This window comes from Monodelphis domestica, chromosome 3 (genome assembly GCF_027887165.1).
Source record: "Monodelphis domestica isolate mMonDom1 chromosome 3, mMonDom1.pri, whole genome shotgun sequence".
In the NCBI taxonomy this organism is placed as follows: Eukaryota; Metazoa; Chordata; class Mammalia; order Didelphimorphia; family Didelphidae; genus Monodelphis; species Monodelphis domestica.
Genome location: NC_077229.1, coordinates 151,785,700 through 151,800,362, shown reverse-complemented (window position 1 = coordinate 151,800,362; position 14,663 = coordinate 151,785,700). Strand labels below are relative to the sequence as shown.

The following is a 14,663-nucleotide window of genomic DNA, read 5'->3' as shown; positions in this document are numbered from 1 at the left end:
ATTTTACCAAATATATTCACATTTGACATTTGTAATCCATTATACATGCATGTATCTCTATATCAGAATGTATATAATTATATATATGTTGGGTTTTGTTTTTTTTTTTTACTGATAAAAGCCACTCATGTTCTATTTCCAAACAAACTTGCTTATATGTAAACTTCAGGAATTTTGTGTTGTTGTTTAGCCATTTCCAATTTTGTGCAATTCTTCATGACCCCTTTTGGGATTTTCTTGTCAAAGATATTTGAATAGTTTGCCATTTCCTTCTCTATTCATTTTACATATGAAGAAACGGATGCAAACAAAAATGAATGATTTGCCCAGGATCACACAGGTATAAAGTGTCTGAGGCAGGATATCAGTTCAAGACTTCCTGACTCCAAGTCTGGAACTCTATTCACTGTACCCACCTAGTTGACCCAAAATTAAGGATTAGTACTGTATAATCTTTTAGAAATTAATCATTCTTTAATGTTCCTTAAACATTTCATTAATTTGAGAAGCCAAAGGAGTGATTCCTTTTGGCTACATGTAAAAATAATATGGGTCATATTCAGTAAGCTTTATATTTGAGGCTAGACATCTAGAATAAAATATTGACATTTGTGTTCAAGCTGGAAAGATTACTTAAAAGCTAGTAAAAAAAACATTAAGGCAATTAATTCTGGCTTCAAATAAGTAAAATATGCAAATTCTTGTCAACTGGAAACTAAATCGGTTATTTTTCCCTTTTCCTAAAAAAAGTTATTAAAGCTTCAAAGTCACAAACTACTTTTTAATTGGCATTCTATTTAATTCGGTTTATATCAGTAATTTGGTATTTGTATTAATAATAAATCATTCCCAAAATTGTACATGCTTGTTTTGAATCAATCTAAACATATTATGCATAGATATATGTAGATATATATACATATATATGTCCATGTTTAATTTTTGAGTGGGCCCTATTAATTTTCCTATTTGGCATGTAAACAACTTTCCATCATGAAAAAATATGGTTAATGAAACCTTTCCTTATTATAGACTAAACTTTCTAGTGATATCAACTACCTTTGCAAGAAATCTTGTGAAATTTTTACCACTAGAAATAGATAGAATGAAAATCAAGCTCTCTGATCAGTTGGGAAATCTGAAGGATCTCTGATAAATTCCAAGGTACTAAGAGGATCTTCAGCTCTGTCTCTTGGGGATCCAGCATTGTTGATGCTGAAATGGCTCTGTAATCTCATCCTTCCATCTCTATATCTATGATCCAGATGGATATTCCCTGCAATAAAGCAGATTATAACTCCTCTATGCTTGTCCATCCTATGAGATTCTGGTCTAGTTGAACAAATGCCATATCAGTGCCCCATTCAACATTCTGAAGGTAAATTGGAATAGTCAATAAAATAATCAGAATTGAAGATTCCTGGTTCCCATCCAAATTAAAAATTCTATGATGTTAACATTGGTAATTTTATTTTTTAAACTTAAACATCAAATGAAATTATCATTTCCATATGTAAAGTAGAACAGAAAAAGATGATTATAAAAGAAATTTCAAATCTTTCTTACATATGGCTTGCTTTCCCTTTTAAGTATAAAATAAATTTAAATATAGCTTTCAAAGTTTTCCTGTTTGCTTTTTGGTATTCACTCTATTCTCTTCTGTTAGTTTCAATTTAAAAAATCAATTATAATTCATTCTTTTCTTTCTTCCCTCCTGCCTTCTTTCTTCCTTTCTTTGTTTCTTTCCTATAGCTGTGACTGCCTCTCAACTCTTCTTTTTCCCCCATTAACTTTATTTGTTACAGTATGTATCAGAAGGGATTTGAACTTGGCTGTGTTGATTTTCACATATGAATGAAGATTTTAACAGACAGGAATTTTATTCTTTACATTTAATAATCTATAATTTAACATGTAAAAATTCTCATTTTTATCCCTGATCTATATAATGCATGTGTGTTTGTGTGTGTTTCTATGTGTGCTGTTATTCTTGTTGTTGTCCAATAATTTCATTCATGGGGTGTTCTTGGCAAAAATACTAGAGTGGTTTACTACTTCCTTCTCTAGCTTATTTTACATATGAGGAACTGAGGCAAACAGGATTAAGAGACTTGCCTAGGGTCACACATGTGACCCTAGTGTCTGAGGCCAAATTTGAACTTAGGAAAAGATGTCTATCTGACTTAAGACCCAGCACTCTTTCTACCTCAATACATAATTGCCCCACTACATACATGTAGGGACAGATATATATGTTTATGCATATGTAGTCACATACTTTTCCTAGTCTATCGGGTCTAATCCTTTGATTTCATAAGTATAAGTAGCTCTTAAGAAATTCCTTTCACAAATGAAAACTAGCAACTATCTATAATTGTCATTTTTGAGATTTGCCTAAAACACTGAGACATGAAATGCCTTTGCCATCTTCACACAGCTAGGATATGTCAGAAGAAGGCCTTAAACTGCTGTGTTCTTAACACCAAGGATAGCCCTTGTCAAACATGACTACACATCCAGTCTTGTATAGTCAATATTAATTTGTACTTTTCCATTAATAGGGGCATTGTTTTTATTACAAAATTCAACTCTTCAGTAGTGTATTTTTTACTTTATAATATTTAAGTGTAGTTTTATGAAACAATATGATATTGTCCACTGGATTACAGTAAAGAAAAAACATGCTACCTCTGACCTCAAAGAATATATTATTTTAAATAATTATCTTATTTCAGATTCATTCAGCTTGCAGATGAGATAGTCTAGTATATTGGCAAACCTTTACTACATTGTAAAACATTTCAACTCCTTTCTGTAGAAGAATACCAATTCTTCTACATTCATTTGAAGCCTTCACTAAGTGTCTTACAGGGGTTCTACAAAGCATTAATGTTTAATTAAAATGGAATTTAACCTTAATGCAGTGTATTTTGTTGAACTATTATCTCTCCTTTAATGTGCTACTACATTCTCATGATATTGCATGATTAGAATATTATGAGACTATGGAGCCCATGGAAATTTTTTTATAGAAGACAGGTTTCATAAAAGTTATATATTTGGCGAGCGGATTCATTACAAGTAAAAATAACACTGAACTAGAAAAAATTGATGGCATGTAACTTCTTAAAATTTAATTGAGAAAATATGAATGAATAAAATATGTATAGAAATAAAGTAATATGTAATTGAAAAGGAAGCACAAAACCATAAAAAGGGTTTAAGAGAATAAATTATCTTACTTCTCTCATACAATCTTTATAAACCTCAGAATTATGGTGATCTTATGTACATGAAGATATAAGGAGTTTAAGCAAGATATTCTCATTCATTAAAGTTCAGTATTGATTTCCTTTAGAACAGTTTCAGGAGAACCAAGCATTTCACTATTTCATTATTTTTTTTCTTTTGTTATCCCAGCCTTGATAAATAAATAAAACTTTTCATTTCTGTTTCAATTGAATAAACATACATTGTTAGACAGTAAGTTGCTATAAGTCTGGTTGAGTGTATACATATTGTTCATCATTCCACTTTTGTAATTGAAATTTTTCATACGTATATTTAAAAAATAAATCTCTTGGTAAATTTGTTATATAGTTGAAAAAAACTGAAGACCCTAAAAGTCAAGCTGAAATCCAGTTAAAGTGGATTCTAGAGGTATAGGAAAGTCTCACTGAACTGAAAATTAGGATGTTTCTATTGTGAACCAATTGTGCTCTTTAAAGTATCTCTCTTTCCATTGGGGAATTCACTTACAAAATGAAAGAAATATAAAGAATCTCAGATTCCATGTATTCAAACTCATTTATGAACAGGAATCTCTCTAAAACATACTCTGTGAATGGTGAGTGGTCATCCAGTTTCCACTTGAAGATGTAAGGAGGTGGGTGGTGACATTGATTCTGAAGGTATCCTTTTCCAATTATGGATAATAGGAAGTTTTAATAATTCCCCTGCCCCCTTATTAAGCCCAATTTTTTTCTTTTAAACTTCAGCTTTCTATTACTAGTTCTGCCTTCTGGGACCAAGAAAATTAAATAAGATTCATCTTTCTGTGTGATGATCATTCATATATTTGAAGACAGATATCCTTTACTCCCTTAGGTTAAGCAACCTCTCTTGGTGAAGCAACCTGGTTCCTTTTAAATTATTGTTATACGAGACAAAGCAGAGATTCTTCAACATCCTCATCTTCTTTCCTTAAACACTACTATTTATCACTATCCATCCAAGATATAAATTTCCTGAATCTCATTTCCTTTATCTCTCACATCTCTGGATGGGCTGCAAATTTCTGAACATTCCTTCATATTTTAAGAAGATTTTCATAAGGCCCTGAGTGATAAAATATTATATCCTATATTAGATTATTAATCATTTTATTCATGTAAGATAGGGAATTACTACACTATCAATTGTTAGTGGGCTACCTTATAATGTTTTAGATAAAAGTAGAGAATAGCAATCATATAATACAAATGATTAGCTAAATCTTCTCTGGTCACAGGTCTTTAAATATAATTCTACACAGAAAAACGCATAAAATACATTTTAAATTATATATGAAATGTCTGCTGCTTTAATTTCATTTATATGTCAGATATTTTCATTTGATTGCATACACATGCTTGAAAGTAAGGAGTGGGGACACTTACTTTTCAATTACGTAATGAATTTTTGAAAGAACTTGGGCTTTGTCTAGAGAATTGATAAATGTCCTTTACCTTCTCTGTAAAATGTTGAGGAAGGAAATAACATAGGTTAGATATCTCTGAATTCCCTTCTGAGAGACCAATGAACAATCAGGCTGATTAAGCCACTTCTGAGGCATGTATGCTTCTACCAACAGGATTATATTCACTTTCTACAAGATGGAAAACGCTCAGTTCTGGATTAATGAGCACGACTGTGAAAATGCAAACATATTTACGGAACACCCACAGGCGCAAATAAAAAAAATCAACAACAAAAACAACTTCATTGACATAGGGGTTACATATGTGTATATGTATATATGTGATGTATTTTTGTGCTTAGATGTGTGCATATTGAACTTGAGAAACAAACACATTTAAGCATATTATTCACATGCCTGGCACTCCTCAATTCTTGACTATCAAAAACATTGTTCCTTCCCACCCTCTACCTACATTCCTTTAGTTTCCATTACTGAAAGTGAAATGACAGGATAGGGAAATTACTGCCCAACCTTTCTGCTCAGGTGTTTTGGCAAAGGCAGAAAATGCTACCACCAGGGAACTCACGAACTCAGGAAAATGGGACTGTAAAAATACACCCCTAATGGTATATTAAGGACAGAAATCCCCACTGTTTTCCCCCACCCTTACCACAAGGTGCTGGCTCTGAGAATATTAGCCTCTAGTTGGTAAGGGTAAACTTTTCCACCAGCTTATTTTTGCAACCAAGTCCTTTGGAAAGACCTGTCAGGCACAGAAGCACCCCCCAAAGGGAACATTACTCTTATGGGGGTGAGGGGAAGCTGCCCTTATAATAATGAGGACGAGGGTGAAAATTATTATTATTAAATTATTTGAATAGCTGTGCTTCATTATTATTCTGCATCTCGCTGCAATCCCAGGGAAAGCATTGCTTTCAGACAGCAGCTGCTATTTGCCTGGAGAGCGCCTCTCCAGGAGCTTTAGAACACACTCTGATGTTTGACTTTCTTCCCACCTTCCCCAGGAGCAACTCCGGATAATCAGTAGGGACATTTTACTTTCCATTTCGCCAATATGAGGTGGAAAGAGGTGGTCAGAGACCTCAGTCCCCTCATTCCATCCCATATCCCCAATTCCCAGACTTGTTTCCGAAGTTCTACCTACAGAGCATCCAGTGGCTATAATTGTGTACGTGGGGAGAGGTTGTCTGGGTGGAAGAAATGTTGGGAGAGCTGGGGACGGTTCCTTCTCTTTCTAAAAGCTCTCACCAGATACAGTGGCTGAGGCGACAGCAATAACAGTGACCATCTGGACTCGGGAGAAACATTAACCTACTGTTACCCGCCCAACCGCTTCCGCCTCGGGGGGCGCACACACGCACACACTCGTTCCTTTCAGAGCCTCCTCAGTGTCAATTCATCCTAACCTCCGCTTCCCGACAGAGACATCAGCAGAGGCGGTGTCCTTCATCAGTTTAACCCTAGAGTCAATCGATTAAAAGTTCAGGGAGAGATGCTTCGGGAATAAATGAACATAAGCCCTCAGAGGAAATAAAAAAGGATTCAAGATTCATCTTTTTTATAAACCCGGGGGAACAAAGAGGATAGATTCTGGTTTCCAACATACAATGACTAAAATCCAAATACAACACAGTCCCATTTTGGTGTTTAAATCAGAATCTCAATTTAGAACATACACACATGTGTGGGCATATCTTCATGCTTTTACTTGAATATATTTTTCAGTTCTACCCCCACCCCCAGGATGGGGTTTAAAGGAGTGTAAAGACTATACTTGGAATCAGGGATGGTGCCTTTGACATTTCCTTACTATATGATTAAGCGCAGGTTAATTAACCTCCCTGAGCCTCAGTTTCCTCATCTGTAAAACAAACTCGTTAGTCTAAATCCCGTCTATAACACTTTCCAGCACTAATTCTGTGCTTGAGTCAGTTCAAAAGATCACTATTTAGAGCTGAAAGAGATCTCAAAAGCCATTTAATTCAAGTTCTCCTTTTACAAAAGAGAGGGAAAAAATGAGACCCAGAAGGGTTAGGTAACTTGTACAAGGTCTTGCGTAGGAAGCAACAGCAAGAGGATTCGAACTTAAGACCTCAGTCCAAAACTGAAATCCTTCTATCCTCCAGTTTTGCTTGAAGCTTCCATGAGCTTGTGTGCTTGCGCGTGCGGGCCTGGGTCTGTCTGAGAGCGCGCGACCACAGCACCATCCCCCAGAGGAACTCCTAGAGAAGAGATAAGGGTGGTGATTTGTACAGAAGTGCTAATGACTGCAGTGGCTTTGAGCGGATCTGAGCCTCAGATGTCCCCCCTCCCCGGGCTCCCCTTCCTTTCTGCTTTGATAATGAAAGGTTGGAGGGTTAGGGGAAGGGAAGGGGCGCTATGGCTGGCCCCGGGCTGCGGGTAGCCTGGGTTCGCAGAAATCCCATCGCCTCTCAGTTCAAGAGAGCAGTGCACACACACATCGGGCCCCATGGTCTAAGAAACTGAGACACCCTCGGACTTAGGGAAACCTGGGGCGTGTGCAGTAGCCAACTATTCAGCTGGGGAAATGAAGCTAAGAAAGGGAAGAAGGGAGACATTTTTTTTTCTTTTTCACCTCCTACTAGACTCGGATTGTTTGTGTCTTTCTCTCAGCTCAGCTACACTTTCTTTTCTTTTATATCTCAAGGGAAGGAGCGTGGGAAAGCACCCTCTTTGTGCAAGTATATATATATAGACCGAATGTAGGTAGCGGTACCTCTAAGACACACAGCTCTTTTCTAGATGAGGACGCGACATTACAGCCTTCTGAGGCAGTAATTGCCCAAAGGGCTTACTGAATCCAGATATCTCTCTCCTCTCCTCTCTTCACCCCCCCCCCTTTCTTAAGTTCCCTAGTGTACTTTAAATATTCAAGGAGGAAGCGCAGGTTGGCAATTCAAAAAAATAGGTAAAATGCATCATAAATGGGTTAAGATCCTACAAGAACTTGTACATATATAGAATATAATATATATGCATAGATAGATAGATAGATAGATAGATAGATAGATAGATAGATAGATAGATAGATAGACATTTTTACAAGACCCATCCATAGTTTATCTAATATGCCTACTCATTTTAATCTTTCCCCAGCAAGATTGATATTGATCACAATGCTACCTTACAAGCAATGGCGTTTTGCACAAGTCTCTGAAATGGCAGTGTAATTGTACATTTGAGAGTATGAAATTATGTAGGTAAGAAATCACTGGAAAGATTTCTTTTATTTTTTTTTCTTAACATATATCAGGTGCTTTTCTTTCAAGTAACTCTGAGGAGGGTCTTTAGATCTTAGAGGCTTAATAGAGATGAACAAATCCCAGGACTATAAGAAGTGTCTTTGATGTATACTAAAAAACAAAGGCCAAACAGAATTGGCAGAGACAGACAGACAGACAGACAGACAGACAGAGACAGACTAGAGATAGAGTCAGAGAGGAGAGACAGACAGAGAAGAAAGACAGACAGAAACAGAGACAGACAGAGACAGAGACAGAAAGACAGATATTTGAAAAGAATTGTTTAATCCAGTTTGGGATTCTGGGTTTCAAGCCTAGCAAGGGAAAAACCCTTGAGATCAATTCTCATAAAAGAAAGCAGACAAAATCAGCAGGGTCCTGAGAGAAAGTACTTAAGAGTTTCACATCAGGGAGAAAGAACCTGAATAATATAGGCGCGTCCTTTAAAAAAATTAATAAGTACTAGGACCGTATTTGAAGGCGATAAAAGTGAAAACTGACTTAAAAGAGGTCTCTATCACCTAAGATAGAACACCTAAAAAATACCTCTTTTGACCAGGGGACCATCCTCTGTAGGAGGGACCAAAGGAGAGAGTAACTCTCTCTATTCCACGCCCCTTTAAGAATAGAATGGAATGTTTTTTCATGAAAACAGACAGGATCCTATCTCTGCTTAAAAAAAAAAATGGCCAGAGGCAAGGAGAGTCAGATTGTTCATGTCATTTACAGCAAATTAACACTTCATTCAATTTTCTGGCGCGTCTCATTCAGAACATACGGTAAGTGCGGGTTACAATACTATAATTGCAGTCAGCTCAGCTTGGTATCCTGTCAGGCTTGCCTGCGCTTCACTCTCCGATACTCCCCCGCCCCACCTCCCCATTCTTCCGCCCCCAAAATGTTTTTCACTCAACAGGTACCATGAAAACTTGCAGTTAACCCGTGGTCATCTTTTTCCAGGGAGAGACACCCTAGTTCTTTAATTCTGTAGGATACTGCCTCCACGCGACTCCTACTTACAAAACACTCGTCTCCCAAGAAGCTCCGGAGCCATCTATTAAACTAGCCTTGTGGCAGGCAAACTAAGCATTAATTCTAAGATCCAAGTACATCGAACAGACGAATGTAACATGGTCCAGTGCAAACCAGAAACACCCTTTTTTGCAGAAAACCGAACTTTTAAGGAGATGAGGATATTTTCTATGTATTGGCTTGCATCTAAAAGAAATGCTCTTGTCAAAACATGCTATAATGCAAGCTAAGGATTAGACAGCTTTTGCTTGCACATAGAGACAGAAAAGGCATTAAGAATATTAAAAAAAAAACCTTTAGTTGTATTACCTATCATTTAATATAAAGACAAAATAGCACACGGTAGCCCTCCCACTCCCTTGAAACATGAATTATTATTTCCACGGAATGCAAATGCACTGCTTTTTGTGTGAGGACAACCAGCTGCAAGCTGTACAATAAACTGTTTCATAAAGACGGAGCCAGATTGCAGTTCAGAGAGTCACCCCCTTTAAAACGGAAGAAACATGCAGTTTGTGTTGACAACCTCTGTGTGCCTATGCAAAAACCGAGACCTAAAATTGGGTCCACACACACACACACACACACACACACACACACACACACACACACACACACACACACACACACACTCCACCACCACCACCAACAGCAACACCAAAAAAGCCCGAGATAGATAATGTCTATATGAGCTGGTCTGAGAAGAAGGAGGAGAAGGAGAAGGAGGAGGAGGAGGAGAAGGAAGAGGTGGAGGAAGACAAGGAGGAGAAGGAGGAGGAGGCGATCTATCCAAAATTCATCATTAGTCATAAACACCTCAAGAGTGTTTCTTACAGCAATTAATAGACAGCAGGGTGCGTGTGAAGTTGTAGAATGTGGCTTTCGGGTTCATTTCCTCCCCTGCCTGTTTCATGGAGATCCCTTTCACATGCTCCCCAACGTTCCCTGCATCCCTGCTGCTTTACATGACATTTTACATTTCCACCTCTCCGATGTGCATGTGACATTCATTTCTACCTGTCTCAACAGGAGACTTTCTGAAGGTTTTTTTTTTTTTTTGGGGGGGGGGGTAACTAATGACTTTCTACCTTTATTCATCTCCAAAGGGTCGATCTCTGCACTCCATGGCATTTCAGCTTTTAAAAGATTTATTTTTGCCCAACCCTTCTGCAAGGTCCCAGTACAGCTCTTCTACACCCTTCCATTCACTCATAGGGACACGTATATATATAGAGGAGAATGCACAGATACAAATTCCTTTATTTACCTATGTCTATCTATCTATCTATCTATCTATCTATCTATCTATCTATCTATCTATCTATCTATCTATCTATCTAATCCTACCCTATCTATCCAATCTGCCTATCTCTCCTTCTAGGAGAATTCTTCCTGAGTTGTGAGTCATAGCTCCCTAATGCCTTTTAGAACATATAGTGTACATACAGTGCACCTCCCCTAACTTTCCCTACTGAATGGGTTAAAGAAATTACAGTAGTGTCTTTAATATCAATATTCCACCAAGGCTACAATATCCATCTATCTAACTAGAAATAAAGATAGACACCCCCCCCCCCGAAAAAAAAGTCTTGCAGTGGGATTCTACTTGAATATCCACTAGTTAGAGGCTATACGAACCAACTCACGTATTCGTTTGAGCATACTGCAAGAATATTTATTGAGCTCGGGCTCAATCACTGCATTGAACGCCAAGCCTGGCAAGCAAATGCATTTCCTATCTGAGAATAGAGCCATGAATCAATCCGTTCTTTATTATTTTTATTGTTGTTATCATCATCATCATCATCATCATTAGTCTGAATGGCAATGCAATATGCAGACCTATTTCCAGGCGACAACTCAGAACACCTAAGATCAAAAAAAGAGACCCCTGAAATCAAACCTACCTTTCACACATGAAATCATCAATAAAAAGACGAGGTTCCAAAACGTAAATCCACTTTTAATCCCCATTTTCTTCACCAGAATGAAGTCAAGTCGGCTGCATTTAATACATCCTCTTTTCCCAAAGTCCCCCGATTTTGATTCCTTTGCACGGATTTCCCCTTTGCAGATCCCTTTCATATTATTCGTGAGCTCCTAATTCCTATTCCTTGGCCAGGCGCAGTGGAGTTGTTGCTGTTGTTGGTGCGCGGTCACAGCTCAGAGTGAATGGTGTTTCTGGGATACCACAGCAACCTTGACGAGGACTCAACCATCTCTCCAACGGGGGCACAGAGTCTCAGCTACTCTGGATTTTGTCTTTTCTTATGCATTTTTCCCCTCAACCCAAATCTACCACAATTCTCACTTGTTATAGCAACCGCCAGAAACCAACAGAGAGCATCTTGAAGCACAGCGACGCTCTCTAATAAACTCCAAACAATATTTGATATAAAGGGGCTTTTTTTTTTTCCAAGAGAAGATCAATTCTGCCTGTAAAAGCAGCCCAAGAAATGTTGGTGTGATTTCTATTGCAGACTGAAAGAAAATCTAGAAGCTAATGTTAGAAAAGATTATGAGGGATACTTTATTAGAGGATCTGCTTGCTCTTTGAGAAACTGTCATCAAAATGCACAGGATTGTCTATATCTATTTTTATATTTCAATGCCTCCACCACTAATATAGCCTTGCCACTATTCCATTGGTAATATTTTTAAAGCAGACTGCTTGCATTCATTATACTGTGAACTGATTAGGAATACAGCTTACAGAAGAGTGGCTTTTCACAGAGCCTCGTATACATTCAGATAGGTGTATGTTTCCCTATATACTCATGTTATTATGTGTGGCCCAATTTCATCCCAGGGTGGGCAGGAGAAAGTCATTTTCCTAAATACTTGACACTTTCACATTATTTTTCTCCCCAAAGTTTATAGTGTGTTGCGAATAAAGAATAATTTGCGATAGTAAGAGGGAGTCATCTCATTTGTATCAATTTTGAAGCACTCGCAAATATGTAAATTGGGGAAAATTCTTTCAAAACGAAAATGTATGCATCTATGCATTTACACTCAGCAGCTCTACAGCTCAGCCCGAAGGGTTAACGCCCTGCAAGGGAAGAGCACTTGCGCCATCTACTGGCTCCTGGGACACCATCAATTCCATTCTGTTTCCAAGAGGAACCCCGTTTTTTGTTTTGTTTTGTTTTGTTTTTTGTTTTTTCCCCTTCTCCCTTAACACAGTAGGGTAGCACCGTCCCCGGGAGGGGGATTTTTGCTCCAATATGTCAGTGCCTAAGTATATTCCTGAAAACCACCGCCACAATCTCAACAGTGAGACTGCACCTTACAGTAAGCTAGGGAGTCGGTAGACCTTTGTGGAAATTCTTTACTAAAGGGAGGTGGAGAGAACTGCAGTCCCTTTGCCTGGAATAGGTAAATGCATTCGCCTTTGCCGAGAATCGAACGATGAAGCAGCATATGTTTGGGGGTTATAAAAGGTATACACCTTTTATAAAGGAAGGAAGGGTCGTCCTTGTGGAGTTTTTGTATCGTAGTCTTTGTCCTCAATTGGTGTATTCTTGTCCCATACTTTCTGAGACTCCCAACAGCTTCTGTGTTTGGACTCTGTATGAGGTTGATTGCTAAGAGGGGAATAGGGGATGGAGTCTGGAGGGACTTCTGCTCTGCAAGAGATGCTGTGCATAATATAACTAAGCATACTACAAAGAGGGCTGTGTCTATCTGTAGAGAAAGTGCTCGATTCGATATTGCGGGTAATAGAGTAGGTATTGTGCCTTTCCAGTGTTTTGTATTGTGTGATGCAGAGAAGGCGGTCTATGGGGGTTGGGGGGAATGAGAGAGAGAGAGAGAGAGAGAGAGAGAGAGAGAGAGAGAGAGAGAGAGAGAGAGAATGCATATTTTGGGAATTTGAAGAGCCCGTAATTTTTCATGCATGTTCATGTGTTTGTAAACCTGTTTGTGCATTGTACGTGCAAGAGTTATACATGTCTGGGACAGAGATGGTTCTTCTCTCCTCCCTATCACCACCACCTACCCCAGGCAGTTGAAGCAGCTGAGACAGGATACTACTAACTGACCTCATTAAATACATCCAGCCACCTTCAGGGAGTATTGGGAGTGAGATTTGCTTCTTGCCATCAATATCCTGCTTTATTGTCTGCATATGCAGATTTCCCAGGGCCATAAGGTTGGGTCCAAATGAGAATAGGGAGGATCAACACTGAAAACGTCATTAGGTGGTGAGGCACCTCAGCAGAGTCAGAAAGTGATTTCAATAGACATCAACTTAGATTGCTGCTCTTTAGGTCAAAGAAAAGTTATATTCAAACAGGTCCTTCAACCTAACAAAAAGTTCCCCAGAACCCTCTTTATCATGAGATGGAGAGGTCAGTCATCTTTTTGAAGAACATGATGAAAAGAAAATGAGTTCCTGAGTTTATTTCTCTTGTTTTAAAACCCCCATATTTATACAGCTAATTGCAAGGGGGTGGTATGTACAAGAGCACATCATCATGTGCCAAAAATTAAAAATATTCTAAGTGAGGGAAGAACTCCCTGACATCTTTCATTTACCTGAAATCCAGGAATCTTCAAAGGTGTCCATGGATAAGTTTCAGGAGGTCTGAGAATTTGGATGTGAAAAAATATATACATATGAAGAGAACATCCAAGTTCTCTTCTAACTTCTAACATCCAAGTTAACTTCTAACTTAAATGTGGCATTTCCTTCAATTTTGATAGTAGGCCACACTCCCCCACCCCACAAGACCCTCATAGGCTTCATCAGATTGCTAACAGTGTAGAAAAACAGTTTAAAAGCCCCTTTATTTACATTTTAAAAGCAACACTCCTTCTATTTCATTTAAATGCTTTCTGCATGTATCTTCAACTAAAATGCCATTATTTAAGATTTTCCTGAAATCATTAGAATTTTCCAAATAATTTCTAGAGTGATAAATACTTCACCATTTCCTCTTCCATCTAACAGTTCTGCTGTCAGAACAGTTAACAATGTTTTCTTCATGTTTTACAGATGGGAAAATTAAGGCATGGTGAGATGAAGTGTCACATACAAGGTCACCAACAGGGCTGAGAAGAAAACCCCAGGAGTGGTGACATTTAGTCCTATGTGCTAACTGCTGGCTCACACTCTGTCTGTCATGCTAAAGATTCAACTCTGCTGGGAAGATCTCAGAAGTCATTCTAGAAATACACTAGCACCAACTAGGAAAAAGGATTCCTAGGTGAACACTATCTCCCAAAGGAGACAAACACATTGATATCTAGAACTGGGTTGAAGAAACATACACTTGGAAGTAGGTAATGGGCAATAGAACACTAGTAAAATTTTCAATATTGTTGATAATAAGAGTATTCAAATAATACCAGTTATGATATTAACCATCCTTGGGACATTACAGAAAATTAAAGCCTGCAAAATATTATTTGTGATTATGAGTGCAAACTGTACACACATAAAGAAAATCCTTCCTTCCTTCCTTCTTTCCTTCCTTCTGTTTCTCTTTGTTTTTCTCCCTGCCTCTACTTTTTTCCTCTCTGAGTCTCTGCCTCTGTGGCTCTGTCTATTTGTCTTTCTCCTTTTCTTTTTGACATACTTCAGGCTACTGATCTTTTGCATATAGGTCAAGGATGGAAATGACTTGCCAAGGATAGTTAAGTCAATCATGATGGTGATAGAG

At 38.0% G+C, this 14,663-nt stretch overlaps 1 protein-coding gene across 7 annotated transcripts in view; it reads right to left on the bottom strand.

The window, feature by feature from the left end:
• Positions 1–11,441, bottom strand: part of CSMD3 (CUB and Sushi multiple domains 3) — a 1,668,414-nt gene extending 1,656,973 nt beyond the window's left edge. For all 7 annotated transcript variants that reach the window (XM_016431868.2, XM_056823169.1, XM_056823168.1 and 4 more), the window contains exon 1: positions 10,905–11,441. In XM_016431868.2, the coding sequence (XP_016287354.2) occupies positions 10,905–11,082 (178 nt within the window). In that variant the 5' untranslated portion in view covers positions 11,083–11,441. The remainder of the gene's footprint in view (positions 1–10,904) is intronic.
• Between the last annotated feature and the right edge of the window lie 3,222 nt (positions 11,442–14,663).